This window comes from Sceloporus occidentalis, unplaced genomic scaffold (assembly GCF_023333645.1).
Source record: "Sceloporus occidentalis isolate IW3139 unplaced genomic scaffold, rSceOcc1.0.p SCAF_163, whole genome shotgun sequence".
Lineage (NCBI taxonomy): Eukaryota > Metazoa > Chordata > Lepidosauria > Squamata > Phrynosomatidae > Sceloporus > Sceloporus occidentalis.
The window spans coordinates 1,507,247-1,525,527 of NW_028317143.1; the positions used below are offsets into that span (position 1 = coordinate 1,507,247).

An 18,281-nucleotide genomic window follows, 5' to 3' on the forward strand; every position below is an offset into this window, starting at 1 on the left:
ACTCCCACTAACCCACGCGGCTGGGTGCTTAATAAGCCTTACCCCGTAGAAACTGAAGCTTAATAAATTACCCCTCAAAAACAAAAAGCGCAAAATTAAAATGCTTTCTTAATAAAAAAAAAAGGTTTTCCAACAAAATAAAGGCAGCATTTCAAAATTACACGTGGAACACTGATATATACAGAGAAAGAAAAATCTAAGCCGATATCTCGGCGTGATCATACAGGATTAACCCTTACAAGTCTATTACATTATGCCACCTTCGAGGAGAGAAAGTAAAACACACCCTTTATTAGAAAAGGCTGTCCCGTCCACAGCTAGGTGACAAAAATGAATCCATTCTCATCTTATAAATGGTTATGTGTTTTACTTTCACTCGCCCCGGAGGCTGAAGCTTGACAGATTTCGCGGTATTAACAGTGAAAACACGAATGCCGCGGACACCTTAAGCAGAAGGACAGTGTCAGAAAGTGAATACACGACATATACTCCAGCAGGAAAGAGCGCAGGATATGTGCGACTAACTAAACTGCAAAGCAGGAGTAATTATTAAAGCAATGTGAAGATCTGCAAGCAGGATAAACTGGAAACAAAAACTAGCAAATTATATTTTTCCAGCTACTTTCTTTCTACATCGAGATCCCTTTTTACAACATAAACTGTTCTGGAAACGCGACTGAGAGAAATTAAAACTAAATACACAATGGACCCTAAATATTCAGAGTAGGTTTGATTCTTCCTTCTGCTTGAGCGGCGTTGTTGCCTTTACTCCGTCGCGCCGTCTTTCTTTTCCGGTGCGTCCGCTTCCTTGGCCATGTGTTTCTGGAAGACGTAGAGCAGGGAGAGGCGTGAGAAAAGACGCGCATTACACGTGAAGCACATTCGGTGTATCTCGTTATCATCAGTCTGGTACTTATCAAATACCAGATCCAGGCTCTAACGTGTTATAGACGCCTCTCCCCCTTTTAATGATGACCCAGGAAAAGGGGTTATGTTTTCCCTTTACATTCTGGAGATAGCAGTTAAAATACGAAGCTGGCCGTGGGGACTGTAAGTAATAGAGGGACAACTCCAGCACACGGCACCGAGATATAAACGTAATGTAGCCACCTCTAGCTGGCGCCCGATCCCCAATGAGTAAAGATCGCTTTGGCGATATCCGGTTTAAGGACTAGGAAATGGACATCGGTCAGAGACAGAACTTGTATCTCTTAAGCTGGGCCCTGGCACAAGCTCCTTCTCATCGTTCCTGTGCGGGGCCAGTGAGATTCCACCATAACGGGGAGAATATGCCCCACTACAGTTACCTTAAACAGGGAAGAGATTTACCAAACGTTCATAACTCTAATATATATATATATATATATATATATATATATATATATATATATATTATATGCACTCCTGTCAAAGGGAACTCTACATTATGTATATAGGCACTGTAGAACAGACATGACTAGGAAGATGAGTGACAATGTGACCCTCACCTCTACAGACTGGTAATGCCGCAGACTCTTGCAATGCTTCAGCTTGGAAGCTTCGTCCATGTAGAAAAGTGAGCAGAGTTCACAGAAATAGCCGGTTTTTGGTACCAGAAACTCCAATCCTGCAAAACAAAACGGCAAAAAGCGGGGCTCCTTTATAAAATGATTACCGGGTTAAGGAAGCTTTGGGGATGGCCGCCAGACAAAGTCTCAGTCTTCAAACCATTGGAAATTTAACGACAGGACGGAACGGTACGGTGAATATCACATTTCAGGGATTTATGCTGAAATACTTAATATGTCTGTTTATAAAGAATTACGTACGTTTTCATTTTCTACAAAGAAACGAGTGCTCTAAATAAATTAAACCCTAAAAACAGAAGGCGTCACACAGATGCCGACCGTTCACACGATGCGGGGGGCACATCGCACATGCGCTTACCTATGGGGACACTGGCGTTAAAAGGCGGCAGCTTGGCGTCTTTTGCCGGCGAGTCCAGTTTACTTTTCTTTGCTGGAGTTTCAGAGTCTTTTGGGCTAGAATCAACCGCTACAAAAAAAATAAATAAATAAAAAGCAGCCATTAGTGTTTGAAATCCCCCCGTTCCCAGCAATATAGACCTATACGCAAATATATCAATTTCTGCACATACCAATCTACCTAAATCTGCAAAATAATCACCGATATCAAATGATTTCCAATTCTATTGGATGCCCCTCAGGTGAGAGAAACCACAGAAAGCGTACTACTGCGCGGAGCAACTATTGCTATTTTTACTTCTTATGGTTCTTATAGATGGGAAGTATTGTGTTGCAGGAATAAATCAGTACCTGGAACCAAATTAAATTGCTCTATCACAACGAGGGGAGTAGGACGATTAGCAGTTTCTTTGTACGTATAATATATATATATATATATATCTATATATATATATATATATCTATCATACATACACACACACACACACACACAGCAGAGCTGGCAAAACATTAACACGCGGACACCGCGTCTTACTCGAATCTGCGTCTTTGGTTGGTGTGCCGGCCGTGGATCCCCCCTCCTTTTCATTACGTTTCTCCTGTGAAGCGTTGTCCGCGTTCTCTTGCTCCGGAGCAGGCTGTTGCAGGGGATCCTTGGGTTCAGCGTCTGCCTGGGTTGGGGTGAAGGCTTCGGGAAGCGGCCTCTTTCTCGGCCGGCCTCTTCTGGGGGTAACTGCTTTAAAATAAAATGTTTCCGTCAATCACAGAACACAAGTGGTCAGCCAGAAGCGACAGAGAAGAGCACATTCCCTGCAGTTTCTAGAGTAATCACTCAGACTATGGGCGACTCATCAGTGTGTTTTCTGCAAGGGTTAAAAGGTACATTTGGTGCCAATGCCATGACTTTTCTGGAAAGCAACACTCCTAATTCCTCCCCTGGCTGCTTCTACTGAAACCAGGAAGCCTCAGTATCTAAATGCCTTGCACATGTTCAGTAGAAGCTCCATTAAAGTGAGTGAAGCAGCAGCCAATCACATGCAAGTTAGCAAAATATCCATTTTCAGATAGCAAATATGTCATTGGCTGCTGCTACTCCCACTGATTGTAATGGGAGCTCAGCTCCCATTGACCAAAATTACATTTTTCAAGGCATGTATGTAATGAAATCTTACTGCAATACTCAGAATCAAACCAGCCAAACATTAAAAAACATTTCTTTGAAAATACCTGGTGACTTTTCTACAGCCTGGGGCTTAGGGGCAGCTTTACTTGCACTTGGCCCAGACTTCCTGGGGGTCTTGGCTCTCCCTCTTCCAGCAGCCTTTTTTACGGGTTCAGATTTAACCTGCGACTCGTCCTCTTCCTCACCCACTTCATCAACAGTAAAAAATTGGTTCCCTTCACTAAAGCCAACAATGTCTGCTATGGACTCCACATCATCATCTCCTTTGACTTCATCCAAGGTTAAGAGAGGCTGTTCTGTCGGGTCAACAGCTGGATTGTCCTCTGTGATGTTGGAAGCTTCTTCTTTAGCTGTGGGAACTTCGGTCTCTTTCTCATCTTTGTGTTCGCCGTCCCCAGCAGGAGGAACCTCTACTTTAGAGGATTCAGCCTTTGAGGCTGGGTCCTCCTCTTCCCCAACAACTTCATCAAGCGTTAGGAGGACCTGTTCTTTGGATAAGTCCTCTGGGATTTCCGAAGAAACAAGGCCTGCCGTGGAAACCTGCATTGCGTCGTCCTCATCGCTTATCTCATCTAAGGTCATAAGTTCTTGTGAGCCCTTTACGAAAGGTAAATGTTCATCATCTGCATGGACTTCGTCAACCGTTAGAAGGGCCTGTGGTTCTTGGACAAGGGTGGACTCTGGCCCCGGAGAGCCCTCTTCCTCATCCCCCACCTCATCCAACGTTACAAAGGACGGCTCTTGGGTCGAGGCGCCTGTGGTTGTTATCTTCCCTTTAGACTTCTTGGCTTCTGAAGGAGACTTCTCATGCTCCTTTCTTTTCCCCTTTCGGGCACTGTTGGCACTCTGGGTTTCTTTCGGCTGTTCCTCTTCACACTTTTCATCCGTCTGATCTTCTACAATCTCATCGACTGTAACAAATTCGTCCAAGTCGAACGGGAAGTTATCCTCCATCGGCTCCTAACCAGGCACAGGAGAAATAAATTAGCCAAGAGAAGTAAAATAGAAGAACGAGCATTCAGTCCGCAGCCACCCAGAGCAGCAGCCTTCAAGGTAAGGGCACCTATATACAGATTATCTAGCAATGCATACGCAACACGCCATACTCTCCAGGAGTAAATCTTATGAACTAGTGACGACCGCTTCACTTAACACCGTATTAACGCCGACTCTGCAGGGCCAGTGAAAAAACAAGAGTAGGAAACCCCACCAGACATTTAAATAACATTATTTATCAAATACTAGATTACCAGTTTTTTTTTTTCTTCATTTAATGAAGTTACCTAAACATTTTAGTAGATTAATACCATTAAAGATACGCAAGTCTTACCTCTTTAGATTTCACCCCCCGGTTGTTGCCCCTAGAACTTCGAGTGTATCTTCCGTAAGAGCTCTGTGGAAAAGAGATTTGATACTTTTAAAAAGCACGCAGCGGCATCCGTTCTCTTTCCAAACGCTGTTCAGCGGTAACACGATGGGTAAGAAATCACAACGGAAGCCACTGGCTAAACAGACTTGCAAATACTTTACGAGCACCAGCCTGACGTGGTTCCCAGTAACATTACCGAGAACTTCGAACGGGGGGACAAGGACTACCTGGGTGGGAATAGTCGGGTGGGCTCACAGAGCTAGCCCTTAGCCCCTGGACAGGTCTTGGGGAACAAGCAAGGAGGGACTAAACCCAAATGGGGAGGCGATGCTTTATCCAACTTGGATAAGGTTCCTTCCATCCTGAACATCCAGTGGGAGCGGAGCTTCGGAGGATGAGTTCATTATCAGCAAGAAATTGTCCCACAGACAAAAATGTTAGCCGTTAAAAGGTTCTGAGCCACTTACTCTGCTGAATTACACTTTTATAACCAAATGCAGCATTAGTAACATCATTCCCAGTACCGCTGAATCGTGAAACCCATCACAGGTTGTTTAATTATATATATTCTGCCCCATTAATAATTCTTGTATAACTCATGCGACACGGATGGGTTGTTGCTCTACTTTTGTGCGATCAAACTATCAAAAAGAAAATAGACAGCTCTGCGAAGGTTTATTTGCTTAAAATCCTAGAGTCCAGTAGGTTTTTACAGCAGGAAGAAAAGCATCTTTAAATCAAGCCTTACTTCCTATATTTGTATCCAGAAGACGTTTGTCCCTCGTCTTACTGCTATAAAGAAACTACCGTCTGATTGGCTCGTCACTTTTCATACAAGCTGCTAAAACCACAGAAAGCTCCTAATTGGCCGACTATAAACATTCTGTCTGCTAGCGTTCACTCACCTTCGACCGATCGTCTTTTCTGTTACTTGATCTGCTTTCCCTTTCCCAAGATTTTGGAGTCGCCTTTAACTCTTTATCGTCTTTACTCGAAGCATTCTTTCCGCTGCCTTTCTTCAGCGACGCGCTCGCACCCGATTTGGAATTGTTTTTGGGTGTCTCGGCCGGGCTCGACCGGCTGCTGCTCGACTTCGGGGTGCTGCTCTCTCTTCCGGAAGACCTCTCCGAGGAGACTCTCTTCCGTGTGTCTGGCTTCGAGGAGGATTTCTGACCGTCGAGGGTTACCGTTACAGAGATATCGCCTTTCTGAGGGTTGTATTTTGCAGTCCTACTGAATGATGTAGAAGACGACGAGCCCGCTTGATCTTTGGATTCCTTCACAGACCCTTCACTAGGTTTTGAGGGAGTCGCGTCTTTTTCAGTGGGACGACTTCCCAAATCACCTTCAGTTCTCGACACAGTGGAGTCTTTATTTTTTTCAGTGGGGCCACTGCCCAGCTCGCCATCTTTTAAGGGAGTTGAGTCTTTAACTTTTTCAATTTGACTACTGCCCAAATCATCCTCAGTTTTCGACACCGAGTCCTTTTCCGTTTCGACCGTACCACCGCTCAAATCGCCTTCAGTTTTTTCCGGCATTGAGGTTTTATTTTTTTCAGCGGCGCTACCGCCTGAATCATCTTCGGTTTTTACGTCAGTGATGCCATTATGCTCGACTTTGTCCGTTTGGTTGAAGGTGTCGGTGTTACTCGCGCCGCAGACCAATTCTTCTTTTAGGTCAGTGCTGCGTGAACCGGCGAGAGGCGGCTCAGCCGGCTGTGGTTCTGAAACATCCATAACCAAACTCTCCTCTGGGTTCGCATTTTCTGGTTCCTCCCGTCGCTCATCGGAAGTCTGTTGGGGTTTTTGTTCCACACTCGGCTCCTCTGGCAGTTTCGGGTCTTCCGATACTCCGCACGTGTCTTTATCAGCGACGTCAGCAGATTCTGTAAGTGGTTCAGATGGGTCTGCAAATTCTTCGTCCAGGGCGGCCGTGTCCAAACACGGCTCGGTGATGACACAGACACCCTCGAGCTCTTCTGTTTCATCCGATGCTGCAACACCAATGTCATCCAACAATCTGGCGTCTGCCGCCATAGACTCGAGGTTGGTGGGACTGCTTTGGTCCATGGCCTCTTCATCCTCTTCCTCAGATTCTACAGACACAAGCACCTCCAAATCATCGCTCAAAAGAAGCTTGGATTGGGTGTATGGAGCACTTTCCTCAATGGGCACCATGGACTCTGGACGAACAAACTCTGGTGCCCCTTGTTCAGGGGCTTCAGGCGCTTCAGCTGCTTCCTCTTCATCGTAGTCCTCCTCACCTGTCACTGTGTGGACACCAAAGACTGATAGTACAGGGTTAGATGGAGCACGTTCTTCTACCGCGGCCCTAGGGGTTGGTTCAGAGGCCTCCTCAGCAGGTTCGGTGGTCTTTGTCTCTTCCTGTAGATCTGTCTTCTGGTCCATCGCAGAACGATTTGTTGCCTTCACACCGACGTCACCAGAGCTGTCGACGGGCGAGGGAGTCTGAACATCCGCTCCTTTTTTACCATTAGCCGGTGCTGGTTTGGTCGGCACGGCGTGGCCTTTCACGGTATCTTCATCAGCAGTCTGTGCAGTCTCCGTTTCGTCCGTGTTTGTCTCCGTTTCGGCACTATTGAAAGTTTAGGTAAGGGGCATTAGGAGAGAACTTACTGGTGTCAATACAGAGAATTCACACTCTACGATCTCTCCATTATTCTCATTCCAGAAATAAAAAGGATTAAGTGGGAATTTAGCATTGAGAAAACACTTGTATTAAATATAATGTGAACTGTCAACAAACGTTAGAGTAGCCAACCTACACTTCCATTTGTCCGACACCAAAAGAAGACTTAGAAGACGTACAATCATAAGTTCAGCAAGTAAAAGAAAAACTGTGCTCACACCATTTATATATATAAGATAACTTTACACCGGTATGCTGTGATTCTTTTTTCTAGCTAACTGGCAGAAAACGTATACTTTGGCCAATTTTGTGTCTTGAATCATTTAACCCTTCCGGCAACTGCATTCTTTCCTATTTTGCGCATTCAAAGTCATTATAACTCATTTTTGAGATGTTCTTTAAACGGCGTTATCGAAGGGTTTACTTTCTTTAAGAAACCACGCTCTGCACCCCACAGGTCATTAGGCAGTTCTGCACATGCTCATCAGTACAGACCTTATAACAGCGCTCTGTAACACAGATAATGGTCTCATAACGTTATAGAACCCAGAAAGAGCCAACATACACACTCACCTCTTTTTCTCTTCTTCTATTACCGTCATATATTCATCCTGTAAAAAGCAACATATGAATTACGCTCGGCGCTGAAACGTAAACCCCCTCCTAAGCCGGATAATGTGTGTAATGTGTCTGTTCACTAGACATGTTTAACCCTACCTGCTCCAACGTTGTTTTGGAGGGCAGAGAGCAGCTCAGGATGCTGTCCCCGACGCTGCAGGGATATTGAGAGAGGAATCGATGCATGGCATTGGCGGCTTTCGCGGAGCACATGTGCAGAATCGCCTGGTAAAACGTACAGGACAAATAAGAATAGAAGTGAGGGACCTTAACGCAGCCCCCCTACAATTACTGCAGACAAAAAGGTATTAACTGCCATAAACGGTGTACAAATTTCAACCAAGAACTAAAGTCACAAAGCAAAGCTGATTTTTTTTATAATCAGAGTTAAATAAATAATAAAAATATACACAAACAATATCTCTACCTAAAAGTAGCAGAATCAATGTCTTGTACGTATCTAAACCCAATATGAAGCGTGGCAAGGAACTAGCCTCACGTCACGGCGTGCTGGGAGTGAGAGTCCTGGCCAAGTTTTCATACTTTTGCCATAGCTGAGTTTAGGTTACAATCTTGATGAAGAAATTGACGTTTTACTTACAGATAGCTATATATTTTTTTGGAGCTGCTGTAATACCGATGATATTTTGAGAAATGCACTTGAACAGGCATGAAGGTAACCCTTTGCATGCCAATAGTTAAAACATCCGGCGTTCCTATCTGTACCTTTCTCTTGTTGGGAAAGACGACGTAATGCTCGACCTTTCCAAACCGCAGCCCGATGCAGACGATCTCAAATTCCGTGTATCCCTTTTCAGGGAGGTTGCCGAGGTGCACAAACTTCTCATAGATGTTTGGGGTGATCTGCACATAAAACGTTCACAAAATAAAACATACGGCGATATCGACCAGGACACAGATAAGCAATGAATACATTAGCAAAAAATATATAAAATGTGCGGATATATTCTATAGTATGCAATATATTACATACTACAAATGGAGTATTAGTCCTATGGATGGGGAGGGCAAAAGAAAAAAAGGGGAAATTATAAACAGCGCACAGATTTTATCTACAGACAAAAAAAGAATTTGGGAAATTATGGATCTGACAAAGATCCTATAAAACTGCTCCGTGGCTTCCACGGATGCTTAAAATACTTGGTCATAAGGGGTTAAAGTTTGCTGCGGCCAGTGATGTTGCAATATATATGAACTTTATTTTTGAGGTTAGCAGGAAGATGGCGTCAGCTGGTTCATGCGGTACGACAATGAGTTAGCAAGTCCATCCCGACAGCAGTAACAAAAGAAAAATAGGGGCTGCTGCAAGGCCTCTGGCTCTAAAATATCTACAAGGGGGTCTCAGTAGGTCAATAGATGGCTCTGCGGGTCTAGGATGGAGATCACAGGTGAATTAGAAATGGCTGTTAACACCTTTAGTCCTTTTCAGCTTGTCAGGAGCCATTAATCTGTTTCTAAACATTACAAATTGCACTCGGCACACGACACGTTAATAGAGCGCCAGCAGATTCCGTAGCGTTGCTACAAAAGGAAAGCGGGGGAAAAGACATCGTGAAGCAATTACCTTGTACAGAGCCTCCTCAATTAACTCTGCAAAAACACGATCCTGAGAAGACAGAAATTTGGGTTACAAACTAAGTATAAAGCACAAGCGTCGTCTTCGGAAACGCCCGTTTCGAGCGTTTTTATCTCAATTTGTAAGGCCAGGCCAAAATAAACTTTACCTGAACTAGAACACGATGTTTTGAGAAATGTACAGAATTGCAAAGCTTAGTGTTTCAAAATGTACGCAATTCTAACAAAATACACGTTTCCTATCACTGCAGCAAGGGTCTCGCTTGTCTTTGAAGCAAATGACATAATGCTGGTTTTGCAACAAGTTACTCAAGACGGATAAAACCAGATTCAAAACCCACCTCGTCTTTTACATCTTTGAATTTGGGATTCATGGAGATGGATAAGGCGTTTCCAGAAATATATGTTGGAAAGACATCGTAAAACTTCAACATGGAGTCCACTGAGTTTTTACTGGTCAGTTGTAAATAAGCCTTTAAGAAGACAAAAAAAAATAAAGACATAAGTGACGAGGAATTCTACATCTTATCTTTAACCTGAATACACTCACACGGATACCATTTTTTGACAATAAACAAGCGTCGCGGAACCCCTACCTTTCGGTACGTTGAGATGAAGAGGATGTCCGTTATTCCGCCAAACGGTTTAGCCAGGTTTGAAATCTCCTCCACGCTGGACTGTGCTTCAGGAAGGTTAGAAATCATAACCACGCATTTCTCCGAATCCTGAATACAAAACAAAGCTTTAGAAAAGTGTCCGTCAGCCACACGGGCTCCAGGATACCGGCTACCAGCGCGATCCTGCCGCCAGGAACAGGCGCTCCGCAGCCCGGCAGCCATCTGTCGCAGCTTTCTGAAAGGCTATGGGATGTCGTCCGGGGCAGAGGTCGCGTTATCGCACGTGCATGGCTGGAAAACAGCAAACCACAGACCGATGGAGAAGCCACATAATATAGAAACAAACCTTCAGTTTGGGGGCAGCAAGCTTGTAGCATTTCACAAAGCCAGGGGGGATAACTGAAAAGAAAAATATAAAACCCGTTACACAGGTCAAAGAACCAAAGTCTTTACATGCTGTCCCATTCCCGCTCAATAGGTTGCGTGTATAGAAGCAGGAGGATAGGTCAAGAAGTAGCATGTTACATACATTACGGCTTGGGATTCAATGTTTAGAAAAACAATGCATAGAGAAGACGCAATTAAAGTAAAATCCTAGCCAATGAGGCAGATGAGGTGAAGTGTAATTGTTATGACATACTGGACACAAATAGGAACGCCGTTTGGAGACAAGTAGAAATAATTTGACCAGAAACTTACCCTCCTCCGGAGTCGGCTTTTTGCTGCAAAAACAGAAACACGTTGAGGGCGTTAGTTTAGCAGATCCCTTTAAATATCACAAAAAAAGCCGCTACAACCCCCACCCCAATGTCACGGGGGGTTGGGAACAACCAGTGACGTTATACGCCAACGTTCAAACATTTGGGGTCAGTTTGAAATGCCTTTTTCAGGAAAAGCCATTTGTGTCCATTGGAATATCATTAAATGGATCAGAAATCCAGTTCCTTGAGCCTTCAAAACCCCTCGCTATACGCAGTAAATCAGGACAGCATCGGCAAAACCTGGTTTTATCTTATTTTGTTCCGATAAATAAAGGCTGCCATTGTTGCCAGTCATGTGATATTTGGGGAAAAGTCTGCTCAAAGACCAGACTCCTACGTAGGCTTTGAGGGCCATTCTGAGCCAATCTATTGTTTCCCCACACGCAGTACGATAAGGAGGCAGGTTGTTTGTCTGGTACATAGTGAAAATAAAAACGTACCTGGTTTCTTTAACCTCAGGCTTTTCTTTAACCTCAGCCTTCTCTTTAACCTCAGCCTTCTTTTCAGGAGCCTGAAGAAAAAGAAGTAAAATAAAAGCAATGAACCTGTTATAAGCAACCAGACAGCATCATGAATCTATACACACAAAAAAAAAAAAAAAACGCTCCGATGCTTACCTTCTCTCCGGCCAAATGCAGCGTAACTCGTGTGTTGTTCACCATCATTGGTACGGTTTCACTATATTTCACAGCCGCTGCGGCCGCCTCCTTAAAATTGGTTTCTAAGTATGCCTGAAAGAATGAAGTAAAGCATGGATGGAGGCTTCTGGTGAGGAGCGGAAGAAATGTCATACTACCCGATGTCAACCCGTTCACAAAAATGTCCAAGCGGGACAATACAGATGAAACTATGGCCAGCAGACATCGGACAAGAGTACCCAAAACATACAAATTACCGGTGCCAAAAGGCTTACTCTGTGTACAAGAGACAGATGGGTTATTCTGCCGTGAGAACTATGGTGACTTTGTAGTGTGGATGGAACCCTACAATAAATAGCACATTTCCTTCACATACCTCATTCTTAGAACGAATGATGAGGATGTCACAGACTTTGCCGAAGGGCTGCACGATTTTCAGAATATCTTGATCTGTATAGCCAGAATCAGGCAGGTTGCTCACATGAATGACCGTGCCTGGATTACTCTTGTTTTTAAACTGAAAGAAATAAAAACTGAATATCTTTGGGTTTAAAAGGCTTCCCCCCCCCCCAAAATAAAAAGTACCTTAAAAGGCAGCATGCTGATCCACTCCCCCGAAAAACAAATACACAAGCTACGCCCAAAGCTATGATCTTGAATATGAAACGGTCCTCACTAACTAAACTGCGCACCTCAGCTACAAATCATAAGCATTAAACCCCGAACAGCTGCCCTCTGCCAACGTCCGGCTAGCAGAGTATCACCAGCTTTATAAAGAACTAACCTTGTGGAGAGGGTTGAAAGCTTCCGTGGCTGAAGGGTTTTTCTTTTTATTCCCGGCGGAAGGTTTGTTCGGAGGAGGTTTCTTGACCCCCGACTTCTTGTCGGACAAAGAGCTGCTGGATGATTTATCCGTAGCCGAGGAGCTCGAGGGAGATTTCTTTGTTGGCGCAGAGCTGGGTTTCGTAACGACTCGCTTGGCCGCGGCCCCGGATGCTTTGCCGTCTGTAGATTTTTTGGGAGAAGCGGCATCGCTGCCGCTGGGTTTCTTGGCAGGGTTACCGCTGCTGCTGCTCTTCTTTGAAGAGCTGGCACTGGAGACGCTGCTGGTCCTCTTGGCTGTGCTGCTACTGGTTATTTTTGTTCCACCGCCGGCAGGTTTCTTTGCTTTCGCCGTCGATCCGGGAGACTTTGGAGATGCCCTCTTGCCGTTGCTGGATGGCCTCGCAGGCTTTGTTTTGTCTGCGGAATTTCGTTGTTTAGTAGATTCAATAAAATTCTGTACAGCAGCATCCACTGCTTTCTTGTCTAAAACACACACACAAAAAAAAATAATGCTAATTTGTCTATTCATTATGTATACAAACAGCAAACAAGTCTGTTAAAGGGCAGTCTTCTAGAAAAATATAATTCTCATCGAACATAACCCTCAGCGTTGTATACAGTAATAACTGACAAAGACAAGGCTAATCTCATTTTGCTCCAATAAACTCCCTTTATCTGCAGACATGGAGGCCGCCATATTTTTTTTTTTTAAGTCACCACATTGAGTTAATTCTTTAGCCTTATTCTTTAGAATATGGATTCTTTAATGAAGTGCGTTCCTCCATTAGACTTATTTCTGGCTGGGTGACCGTTTACCCTACACAGTATGTGTGTAGCTTCCGGTAATATCCAGGTATCGCACTTTCTGCACCGTACGTGGTCCTGTTGGTTTACCTGGAGAAGAGCTGTGTGTCCGGGAAGAGTGCGCATGCCTAGGTCTTCTCGGTGAGTAAGAACGATGGGGAGACCCGGACCGGCGTCTAGGACTGCGTGAGCGCCTGGGGCGAGATCTTCTCGGGCTCCGGCTTCTTGATCTTGCTCGTCCCGAATGTCTTGGGCTTCTGGAACGCGATCGCCGGGCCCTGTGTCGGGACCCTGATCTTTTGGATCGCCTTTGATTTGGGCTATTAGATTTAGATCTTTTAGAGGGTACACTGTCACTTTTCTTGTCTTCATGTCTTTAAATAGAAAAAAGTGCAACCGTTCTGTTAATATTCACTAAAACGCTGAAATTATATACAACATCTGGGAGCAGGAGACCCAAAAACAGTATTTTCATTAAATGCTGTTGGAACCACAAAAGTTTTTTTTTTATGAATTTACCTTAAACTTGATAGAACTTGCGGGTTCCAGTCAGGGTACCTGTTCGGGGAGAAGGAAAAAAAAAAAAAAAAAAACATCAAGATGAGCACAACCCGACATACAGTTTTATTGGATCAATGCCCCCTTTAGCAGGTTGTTTGTCTAACCGAATCTTTTATCATTGGTTGTTTACCCAACTGTACAAATACATTTTTATTTTTTTTTCCCTGGTATTGTAGAATATAGCCAATAAAAGCTAAAAACTTACCAATCTTAACACAATTATATACACATGCATAAATAAAGGATGATCTTACTGTAGCCGCAACTGCCGACAGCTTTCAATGTGAGCTGGGGTGTTCTGGTGCTTAATCCAGTCCTGTTAGAGAACGGGTGGGAAGCAGATTGTTAGAAAGCATTACTGGATGATCCGATCATATCGGACATTTACTCAAACCGGTGGCTGTTTAAACAATACATAAAAAAAAAAAAAAAAAAATCCCTGTTGCCACGAACCTGCTTGGGTGATTATGTGGCATTGACCCCCCCCCGGAAAGCCACATTAACAGGTTTCACCGCAGCATATAACTAGTTAATATAATTATACTGCAACAACAGGGACCACTGAGTGAACCGAAACCAATTAAAATACACACATTAACGTAATACAATGTATCATCGTCTTGAAACCTTTCTATCACAGGACAACAGGAGGGAAATAATGTATTAGACCCCCACCCCCCATATGCACAATTGTGCATAATTAGAAAAATAATTAAGTCCAAGTATACAAGTTTTGTTTTTGCAGATTGTATTTGGATCAATTCTGTAAGAGCAGAGAAATCCCTACAGACTAGAAGCTGTAACTGGCGAGTGAGACCAAACCTCATCGTGCGTTTCACGCCTGCGCTCCGTGAAACCTTCCGCAGAACTTACCTCGTAATACCTGAGCGCGTCTTACACGCGCCGTGTTATGCCAGAGTATAAATGAACTGGTATGTAACGGTTATATATATGGGTTCTTTCGGGAGTCTTTTAAAAAGTTCTCTCAAAGGCCGCCGCTGTGAAAAACACGAGGTCTGGCACCGGCAGTCACTCCTCCGACTTGTTCTTCACCTTCTACCTTCGTTTCTTGGATGCAGCCGCTCGCTTTCCTTCTGTCTTGCTCGCACCGGTAAATATGCCGTTCCAATATAGGGCCTCCCTCCATAAGGCTAAAGATCACTTTGTGGAACGATTGCCCCCCCCCCCCCCCCAATGACCCATCTTAACTTCCCTCGCAGGCAATTTCATCTGGCTGCTTTTTTTTTGTAAATGTAACATTTTTGTAAAAATGTTGCAGACCCTTTTCCTGTTAATACTTATTTTTCTGCTGTGTGCAGAAGTGTTCCCCTGACCCTCATCGCTTTCCCGCCAGTTTACAGAAGGCGCTCATTCTCCTTCCTCATTGTTTTATGTGAATACGTAAATATTTTTAAATTAAAGGCCGATCAGCAGGTTGCGGAGCGATCTGCAGCCATCATATGAAATGGTCATAGTTGGAGAAGCGGTTGTGGAAATTACCTACTTGTTGCACGTCACGCCATAGAGCGAGTAAAACCCTACTTTACTTGGTGTACTGCTTAGATTTTATGTAAATGGTGATACGGGGCAGCTGAGTTTCTGAAGGACATGCGCATCTAAACATCTAAAAAACAATTCAGGCTTAAAACAGAAGCTGAAACAATACAAAGACACTCACCTTCAAATGTCTACATTCTATGTTACACAGTGAACAGATATGAGGAAAGATTCTCGGTGAAGCCGCGTAGTAATCGTTCATCATCGAAGGAGTTGGAGTTCTCATTTTCTTCAAGGTGTCCGCATGGAGGGGCAAAGCTGGCGGCCAGTTCCCCTTTGCGATGTTAGACGGATCGCCCGGTGAAGTCTCTGGGGGGCCCTGGTAATTTACCGGGCTGGTCAGAGTTCCCGCCTGGACGTCTGGCTTGGTGTCGGGGTGGCTTGCGCTCTGAAAGTCACGTTGGACCATGGCCGGACCATCAGGCTGAACCATGACTTTGACAGACTGATCAGGGTTTGACACGCCGACAGACTTCTCCGGTTGTTCGCCAAAAACTGTTTTGTTGTGGGACCTGTCAACCTTTGACCACGCAGGCTGGTTCTTCCGAGTAACAGATATCGTCGGTATTTTATTATCCATCAACTTATCAGCAGGTTTTTGGGACTTGATGTTTGCTGGAGTTGTAGGTTCTTTTGAGACGTTTATCTTTTTTGGCTCCACGTTTGGTTGGCCAGGTTTGAAATCTTTAGCTTGTGCTCTTGAAGAATCAAAAGGGCGAACAGAATCCCCGCCGAATTGGTACTTGCTTGAGTGTCCATAATCAATGACTTTACTTGGTAAGACTTCGCCTCCGGATCTTCTCCCACCACTCTGGTCAGAAGCATTTCCAGAGCGCCCCATTTTACGCAACCGTATGTCTCTCAATATGACAGGCATGTTTGCAGGAGTCAGCTGATCGTCTGGATAACGACTCAGTTCCTCTAAGTCTTCGTTAGACAGCCCGAAGCTTTCCAAAATACTTGAAGCACTTTCATTTGTGTAGCGATTCTGTTGATCTGGCAGAAGTTGAGCTTGTTGATTGGAAAGAGGTTTCATTGACAGGTCTTGAGACAACTTTTTAAATGAACCTGGTCCCTCCCACGGCCTCTCCTTCCCCATGTGTGCCGAGTCTTGTAACGGGAGCGAGCCCTTTCCCATCATGATGTCCGACGAGGACTGTTTTGCCATCATGTTCAGTAATGATGAAAGTTCTTGATTCTGAGGCTGTACTCTAGGCTGCACTGGTCGTGGTGATGGGTTGGAACCAACAAATCTTTTCTGGAAAGACTGTGGATTTATGCCTCTTTCCAGTGGCGCTCTGATCGGCATTCCTTTCATTCCCATTGAATCAGATCCACCGAAGGATCCTTGAGGTTCCATTCCGTGTGGTCTCAAGCCGCCGCCAGGATTCCTCATTTCAGAGGGAAAGCCGCCACCGCCACCTTTATTCATCCCAGGATGGTTAATTCGATTTAAGTTCATTCCAGCTTGACTCATGCCAGGATTGCCTATGCCTGAGTGACCGATACCAACATTGGGATGGTTCATACCAGGGCTGCTAATGCCTTGGCGGTTCATGCCAGAAAGACCCATCCCTTGTTGGTTCATGCCAGAAAGACCCATGCCTTGTTGGTTCATGCCAGAAAGACCCATGCCCTGTTGGTTCATGCCAGAAAGACCCATGCCCTGTTGGTTCATGCCAGGAACATTCATTCCCGTGAGGTTCATCCCAGGCTGGTTCATTCGGGGATTCATCATGTTTCTGGGTCCTTGAGTAGGGAAACCTCCTCGAGGAGTAAACATGGTGTATGCAGTGCTTATTTTCAATAATGCCTGATTTAACAAAGCATGTACAGGGGTAGGACTGTTCGAAGTAACAGAGCTCAAATGATGAAGTGCCAACTGAGTCTTAATCTGAGCGAGCTGTAAATGAGGAGGGCTCAACAGGACTGGGCTAGAAATGCCAAAGTTCAGGGGATTCACAATCGGTGCACAATTTTCCAAGAATAACACAAAGCTGAAATTTAAAACACAAATATTAGATTTGTATCTTTTCAATCCACAGACAGTGGGCCAGAGATGGTAAAAGAAAATAATAGCCCATACACAAAACAAATTTAGTTGTTTTTTTCCTTTCTTTCTAAGAGTTACATTGCATGTAGCTGGGCGCCGCTCGCTTAGTCAAACAGTCAAGACTGGTACAATCTACCACATTTATAAACATTTCTGATTTTTTTTTTTTTTTTTTTATTATTAATTACGGTTTTAATCCCCTGTTTAACAAGTGGAATTGTTTCTGTACATCACAGGCATTAGAAAAGGCGGCCATAGCAAATACGTTATCCAACAGGGATCATTGTGAGCAACATTCGGAAATAGAAGCATCGTTGTGTAAGAAGGTAGAGTCTTCGGACTATTTTGGTTTTTAGCCCACTCTACCAACATGACAAGCAGATGTAATCAGGTAACATTTTATATTTAAATTCGGCTAATGATGAAAGCCTTGGCCCGCTCGCTAGCAGATGTTACGATAAGCGTGCCACTGAACAGATTTCCAGAAGAGTTATTACAAATAAAGTTGAAAACATAATAGCCAAGAATAATCTTGTATGCTCTTCTAACACTTGGAAAAATTATCCGGTGTTTTACATGCATAACCATCAGAAGTCGAGAGGCACACGTGGAAAATATAACAGAGGATCCTTTCTGCTTTTATTATAGTTTGAAAAAACAAACCCTGTTGCGTTATAAGAAAGGAAGTTAGCAGACAGACAAACTTCTCCGACGTGCCACCGTGGTCCTTCATAACGCTAGCTTCTGGTCAGGACCACCCTTTTCCCGGTGAAACTCGCCTCGCAGATTAGATCAAACTCACAGCTCATAAAATCAGAGTCCAAAGCAGTTGCTGCTCCCCAGAAAATGGCAGATTCAGTTATATATATATGGAGCGCATATTTACATTGCTACCTCCGAAAAAGTCTTATTGTCAGATTCAGCAGTTATACCGGGATAGCTACACGGCATTGTATAATTCTACAGAAAAAAATATTCAGAACGAGATTGTTAAATCTATTCAGGTTTAGAATGTGGAATCACTACAGAAAATACCGACAGCCTCCATTCATGGGGTTCTACATCTTAATTACTCTCCATTTCTTC

At 44.2% G+C, this 18,281-nt stretch overlaps 1 protein-coding gene across 1 annotated transcript; it reads right to left on the bottom strand.

The window, feature by feature from the left end:
- Nucleotides 1-765: 765 nt before the first annotated feature.
- Nucleotides 766-16,865, bottom strand: LOC149279526 (zinc finger protein 638-like). Its single transcript, XM_089501098.1, has 25 exons — nt 16,673-16,865; nt 15,264-16,138; nt 13,840-13,901; nt 13,544-13,582; nt 13,115-13,398; nt 12,180-12,703; nt 11,772-11,912; nt 11,375-11,488; nt 11,198-11,268; nt 10,696-10,718; nt 10,343-10,395; nt 9,976-10,104; nt 9,721-9,852; nt 9,369-9,410; nt 8,510-8,647; nt 7,883-8,008; nt 7,739-7,776; nt 5,422-7,111; nt 4,478-4,540; nt 3,192-4,107; nt 2,500-2,697; nt 1,927-2,034; nt 1,488-1,606; nt 1,007-1,171; nt 766-822 (listed from the first exon to the last, which is right to left on the bottom strand). The coding sequence occupies exons 1-25, from the start codon at nt 16,863-16,865 to the stop codon at nt 766-768; spliced, it is 6,300 nt and encodes a 2,099-aa protein (XP_089357224.1).
- Between the last annotated feature and the right edge of the window lie 1,416 nt (nt 16,866-18,281).